This window comes from Silene latifolia, chromosome 7 (assembly GCF_048544455.1).
Source record: "Silene latifolia isolate original U9 population chromosome 7, ASM4854445v1, whole genome shotgun sequence".
Taxonomy (NCBI): domain Eukaryota; kingdom Viridiplantae; phylum Streptophyta; class Magnoliopsida; order Caryophyllales; family Caryophyllaceae; genus Silene; species Silene latifolia.
The window spans coordinates 123,395,043-123,402,173 of NC_133532.1; the positions used below are offsets into that span (position 1 = coordinate 123,395,043).

General features: G+C 35.3%; 1 protein-coding gene across 1 annotated transcript; it reads right to left on the minus strand.

Annotated features, from left to right (window-relative positions):
• Positions 1 to 2,276: 2,276 nt before the first annotated feature.
• LOC141592923 (serine/threonine/tyrosine-protein kinase HT1) lies at positions 2,277 to 6,179 on the minus strand. The gene is made up of 4 exons (XM_074413810.1): positions 5,957 to 6,179; positions 4,366 to 5,408; positions 3,456 to 3,911; positions 2,277 to 2,761 (listed from the first exon to the last, which is right to left on the minus strand). Exons 2-4 carry the CDS (start codon positions 5,110 to 5,112, stop codon positions 2,492 to 2,494), a joined length of 1,473 nt encoding a protein of 490 aa, XP_074269911.1. The 5' UTR covers positions 5,113 to 5,408; positions 5,957 to 6,179; the 3' UTR covers positions 2,277 to 2,491.
• Between the last annotated feature and the right edge of the window lie 952 nt (positions 6,180 to 7,131).

A 7,131-nucleotide genomic window follows, 5' to 3' on the forward strand; every position in this document is an offset into this window, starting at 1 on the left:
TTGAGTTTTACAATAATCTTTTGTAAAATCATTTTACACAAGACTATACTAACTGAACTTCAGAGTCCCTGTTTTCTATCTGTTACCGTCTTTACCTAAGTTTGTCGACCTTTAAAGCTATAGCGCAACTATGGACCTTGAAGTTTAAAATTTGAGTTAAAAGTTTAAATCATTCTCAATCATTGATACTCTTCAGCTAAATGAAATGGAAATTTGATTAATAAGACTATACTTTTCCCTGAGATTGACTTGCAAGCACGATACCGTATGCATGCGTTTTATAATTTATAATCGAACACCAAGTTATTTTATTTATTTAAAATTAACCACTTTCAACGATTATATTAAACTTCATACTCATTAATCAAGTAAAGAGTATTGTCCAAAACCCATATTAATAACATGATAATATTACCTACAGTCAACAGTTGCTGTATCTGTACTCTCTTCATCCTGATCATTTATTTTCATTTACTTTGACAAATAGGAGAAATGATGTATTTTGAGTTTTTGACCCATCCAACAAGCGTGAAAAGAGAATATGAACATGGAAAGAATTACGGATAATTCACGCGGTACCCTTAAAGTTGGCCACTTTGCACAAAATACCCAAATTTTTTATCCGAAAAACTTAAAAAGGCCATAACTCGTATTTACGAATTCAGAAAATGAAGATTTTTTTTCCAAATCGATCATCTTTCCGAGTACTACGATTTGAAAAAAAAGTTTGACGAGTTTGGAACTCGTGACCAGGAGATATGCTCACTCAAAGTTTGTTCGGTCGAAAAAACTTTGACGCACAATAACTCCTAGTAGCGGAATCCAAAAGCGACAATTTTTTTTTTCAAATTGTAGTCCTCGGAAAGGTGAGCGATTTGGAAAAAAAAATTCGTCACTTTTGGAACTCCTAAACACGAGTTATGACCTCTTTAAGATTTCCGGATCAAAAATTTGGGTATTTCGTGCAAAGTGGCAAACTTTAAGGGTACCGCGTGAATTATCCGAAAGAATTATCAACATGTTCATCTAAAACGGACAGCTAGAACATCGATTCCCGGACGAAGACGGCTTGCTTCTTTTCGTTACGGGTTGACGGAACCAAATATGAAAAAAACGTAAACAATAGACTAAGGTCGAAGTTTTGGGACACAAAATGGGATGTGAACGTCGCTTCCCTCAAACATATCTACATATACACCAGTCAACCAGCCACTAAAGACGATTTTATGGAGACAAATTCGTGTTAGGAATTTGAGATTTTGAGATAATAAAAATCAAATTCGTGTTAGGAATTTGAGATTTTTACAGCGAACAGCATATTGACACAAAACCTCTTGAAGACGCGCAAACAAACTCACGCCAAAACCAAATTAACGGAACATTTAAAAAATAAGGCATAAAGTTCGATTCTCAACAGAACCATGACGGTCAGAATATAAGTTTGATCAATGGTTAACTGCAAAAACTTACTGCCTAAAATAGACCATTGTATGAATGGTCACATTGCAGGTTTGTATCCTCATTTCACAATAGAGGATATGGTTTCGGTGTATGTATACACGGGTCTCACGGACTCACACGAGGAATTTGGCATGGGGTTCATTCCGAGAAACGATGCTAATTCAAGACTGAAGGGAATTATAGACAAACCTGATTTTTCTTACACTCAACCAGTTCCTCCCCGGCTGGAAGGAAAAAGAACAGCTACTTGCTAGTAAACTGTCGTAACTTGTACCTGAAATTTGTTGTACGAGTAGTTCCGACTTCCTAGCCATACCTGTTGAAAACAAACATTCCAAAATGCAGAGTAGCAATGCATAAAAACAGACAAGCAATTCCGTTAACTTGTTGCAAAAAAACTCGAAACAAGTAAAAATCATCACAAGTTCTCGATAAAGCGAATATATACTCCTGACCTGATTTCATTAATAATTGTCGGACACCAAAACCGCCCTTATATTTAAATTTGCGCAAACAGAAAAGTAGGTTGTGGAAAATCATTTGAGGAAATAACATCCACAATTAGAACATAAAAAAAAAAAAAAAAAAAAAAAAAAAAAAAAAAAAAAAAAAAAGTTGCAAAAACAACGAAAATTGCATTTCAAAGATCAGCTACACCGCTTGCCATTTTCTGTTAAAACTTAAAAAACGTCTTTCTTAATATCAAAGTTCAAACCAAAGGAAGAATTTCACATAAATAAATATATTTGACGGCCATAAAATATTCAACCACCAAAACATAAGAGCTCGCAATTGCCAAAACCCTCCAAAATACAGTAAATACAAAATTTAAATTAACCTAAAATACTCGGGATGTGGCGGTGTGCACATAATGAGCAGACAAAGCACATAATCGAACCAAGATTGCTATTCTATTGACGCCACACAGACAAGTGAAAGAGTTAATACAATAAAGCGAGGCGAAGAAAACAAAGACAATTAATTACAACAAGATTGATTTGCGACTAGAAAAGCCATGTCATAATAAGAGTTAGATGATGAATTTCGGCTTAAGAACAGACTTAGAATGAGGCGGACTAAGCTTGTGAACCCAGTGAAGGAAACCCTTTTTCTCATCCTGCCAAATAGAGCTTTGTACCATTGTCAAAGTTCCATCGTGCGCAAGTGAATATTCAAACTCCTCCAACACTTTCACAACCTGCCAAAACTCCGGCCTTTTTTCAGGTTGTGTGGACCAACATTGTTCAATTAAAGCTCTCATTGCAGAAGGACAGTCCGGTGGGAACGAAGGCCGCAGATTCTACATTATCGGATATATTTTTGTCAGGATAACATTGTTCACAATGTGGAAAAACAACATAAAGTAAGGAACCACCACAGAAAAAAAGATCAAAACTGTATACGTCAACCTTGCGTCCAGAGGGGAAAAAAATCCACAAGTAACAAATTTTTCGGAGCAAATAGTGAATAGAGACTGCTACATAAGATCCTAGATGTAATTCGATTTTTTGAATTGGTAGATGATAGCAAGCCTAAAAGACATACCCTTTCCAACTCGTCTTTACCGAGATATCGATTGCATCAAGGTTAACATCTAAATTTTAAAAAGTTAGAATTCAAACTTGAATATATTAACTGCTGAAGGATCCAATTTGAAGTCGAACTAATTGAAGTTGTCAACATGCAATTAGAAAGAGAACATGCATTTAAAAAGGTCGGCTTCGAAATTCTGAGAAGGTGAAGATATGTAGAGCGACAAAGGCAAAACCTTTTCGATGTGCTGCTGTGCAGGGAACAAATGTGCATAACACAAAAGCAAAATCCAAACAAAAATTCTGTGAAGGTGAAGATATGTCAGCGACAAAGGCAAAACCTTTTGATGTGCTGCTGTGCAGGGAGCAAATGTGCATAATACAAAAGCAAAATCGAAATAAAAATCACGATTCACACACAAGACAGTAATTATAATAGAACAAGCAATTCACAAGACAAACCTTATTGACAACAGCAAATGCCGCCACGATGGGGGACATGTCCTCATAAGGAATGCTCCCAGAAATCATTTCCCATAACATGAGACCAAAGCTGTATACGTCAACCTTTCGTCCATAATGTTTATGCTTAATCATCTCAGGAGCCATCCAACGGTAAGTGCCCGGGTCATCAGAAAAAGGATCACAATGAACTTCCTCACATGCTATCCCAAAATCGGCGATTTTCATGTGAAAATCTTGATCAATCAGAATATTTTCTGGTTTAAGATCACGGTGTATGATACCTTGTGAGTGTACATATTCCATTCCACGAGCAATCTCAAGAGCAAGCGGAATTAGTTTCTGTAAGGAGAGAGCTGTGTGCTCAAGTTTATGTAAGTATGCTCTCAATGACCCCTCTGACAAGTACTCTGTTACTATGCAATAGACAGGCGGCTGTTTCCGGGCTGCCATGAACTGGAAAAGATAGTATAGACAGTATGAGATTACAAAGTGAAGCACCCCAAATGACGCACCAAAGAAACTTGAGCTAGTAAACGAGAATTGCGATGCCAATACTTGAGATTTACATGAGTACAACACAAACATCACCCAAGTGCCTCAATGACTACCGCTTGTCGAGGCAAGGGAGATCGGATGCAGTAGCCTAGTGTTAAAAACACACAGAGGCTGCTTCCGAATGATTCCTAAAGAAGATTGTGTCGTAAAATGCATATGGCTCGACCATGAATAGATAATCAAACAACTATCTAAATTCTAAACTAAACAATACACATATAACTGATGTAAGACCATAAAGGTCAACCCCAAGTATCAGGGAAGCGAGGGATAGAAACAACATATACTTTGACTTATGAGCAAGAACTTGCAACCGACTATCAAGGTAATAGCATTTAAAAAGCACAAATACCTTGATCACATTAGGATGGTGGAGACGAGCAAGAGAAGTAACTTCTCGGGTAAACTGCTTCTCTAACCGAGCTGCCAATAAACCATTTGGGTCACTATCTGGTACACACATAAGCTTCACAGCAACAGCTTCTCCTTTATACACGCCATGATAAAGCCGACTATGTGCTCCATAAGCAAACTTACCCCCAACCATTAACTCCGATAAATCTATCATATGTTCATCAACTGCTTCCACAGCTGTAACCTTTCCTCCCACATTATCAAAATACTTTGACCAGCTATAATCCTTTTTCATCTTCGCTTTCCCAAACCCTCTCAATGGAGAAAGATTTCTCAATGGAGAACGATTTCTCAAAGGACTAGAATTCGGTGTCAACTTTGAACCATATTGTTCTGCTTTCTTATCAGGCTCTTTCCTTCTAGGAGTAGGTGTCGAAAACCTCTTTTTCTCTGAACGCGCTTCCTTAAACGTATCAGGAATTAAACTCTCCGGAATAGGTGATTTCGATCTTTGCTTACTTTTCACAGGATTTCTATAAACCTGAGCCTTACTAGGCGCCTTACTACTAGGCTCAGGTTTCTTATACAAATCAGGTACTTGTACTTCAGACCTAGGTTTAAAACTCGGAATTTCAGCTGTTCGAAACCTAACTGGAACCGATGCCAATCTAGACGAATCAATACGATGACACACGGTATGCGAAAACTTTGTTCTCCTAATCCAAGAGGTGGCTTCCTCATCCATTGCCACTCCCTAAAGATCTAAGACTACTCCTTCAAATTACAAGATCTTGAAGTTGACCTCTTAATTTCATCAACTAACAACACACCATACACTTTACAAACACTCCATACATAAACTCTTCCACAATCATCAAAACCCATCAAAAGTTCATCACAAACTAAAATCCTAAACAATATAACATCTCAATTTTCTACACACCCCCATGAAACCCTAACTATAGTTTATATTTACAAATTACAAGTACAATTACAAAAACAAATTACAAACCTTGATGATCCTTTGATATAACAATTTTTCTGCAAAATCCAGAAAAACCCAAATCAATTAATTCATCAAATCACATAAAAATTGCTTATTTTTGCAGGATTATAATCAAAATAACAAGATCTCTGATAACCAAACAAACCCAAATGAAATCCCATTTTCACAATCACAAAGATTGAATCTTTAAGATGAAAAATCAAAATTTTATTTAAAAACTAATAATTAAAAGTCAAACTAAGTTTTTTTTTTAGTTCTCTAAACCTCTGAAAATCATACACCAAGATAAGATGCTTAAGCAAATCAGCTAAACAATCAGCTAACAGATAATCAAATCAAAATAAAATTAACAATTAAGTTTAGTTGCAATTAAACAAATAATCAATAATTGCACCAAAAACATTAAAAAAAGGTCAATAATTGCACATAAATTAACTAAATTAATGCATAATAATGTGATGCTTAACTTAACAAGATACCCAGAAGAAGTAAGACATAAAATTGACTTATACACAAATATAATTCACATAATTAACCAAAAATAAAAATTAAAAAAAACCTTAATTTAATTAAAAATACATACTTGTTGAAAAATAAGGGTGATAAATAAAAATCAGGGATTTTGAGATAGTGGGTATATTTATATATTTGTATTTTTTTTAAGAAAAAGAAAAAAAAAATATGGGAGAAATGATATGGGAGGGTTGAAGGGACAGGATCTATGAGAGGGGAAGGAGAAATTCTTGTGGAATTTTCCTAATAAAGTTTTGATCTTTTTTGTGTCCTTTCAAGTATACGTATTGTATACGGAGTTTTGGGGGGTGACCAAGGGGATTAAGTCCATGTGGAACCCATGTTTGGTGGTGGTATACTGGTATATTATTACACAAAATCTCATTGAAGACGGCACGTATCCGTCACTTTGGAGTGACGGATACCATTTTCTCTCATAAATGACTCAAATAGAGGAGAGAGGGAAGCACATGGGGTGACCCCACCTTGTCCCCCTTATCCGTTTTATGAGTGGCATTACCCGTCACTTGCTCCGATCCGTCTTCAGCAAGACTAACTGATATTATTATCGGTTGGTCTTTCTTACGACGGTTATAATTCATAAGTTAAGAATTAAGGTTAAAGGAAAGTTAGAAATATTTTGTTTGTCCTAAGGTTAAAAGATAAGTTGATATTGTTATAAGATGGTCCTTTCAGTGGTAGTCGTAACTCGTAAGTTAAGGTAGAGAAAAGATGAAAGTATTTGATTATCAAATGTTAAAAGATAAGGTGTTGATAATAGATAACAAAATACACTTGATATTCAATAATTTCGTAAATGTAGTTTTTTTAGGGTAAGAAAAAGTTAAGAAAACTGTTGATATTGGATTCAAATGTTGTCATTTTGAGACAGTCGATTGTATATTTTCATCTTTTACAAGTTATTTTGTGCGTGTTTACGTCTCTTTAGATTGTAGGGTTATCTTCTGAGTGTTAAGCTTTGCAATAACTTTATCTCACTCATGTATCATTAAACTCAACATAATCTTCTTTAAAGTTCTGGCTTCGAAATGGTTGATTATTAAAATGAATGAATTTGGTTATGTTTAATGTAGTGTTATCTTTTTCATGCTAGTTGCAATAGCGTTATGCCATTATCTCACTCATGCGCCATAAAACTCGATGTATCTTCTTATTGAAGCTTTAACTTTGAAATGTCTGCTAGTTAAAATGAATGAATCTAGTTACGTTTAATGCTGTGAAATC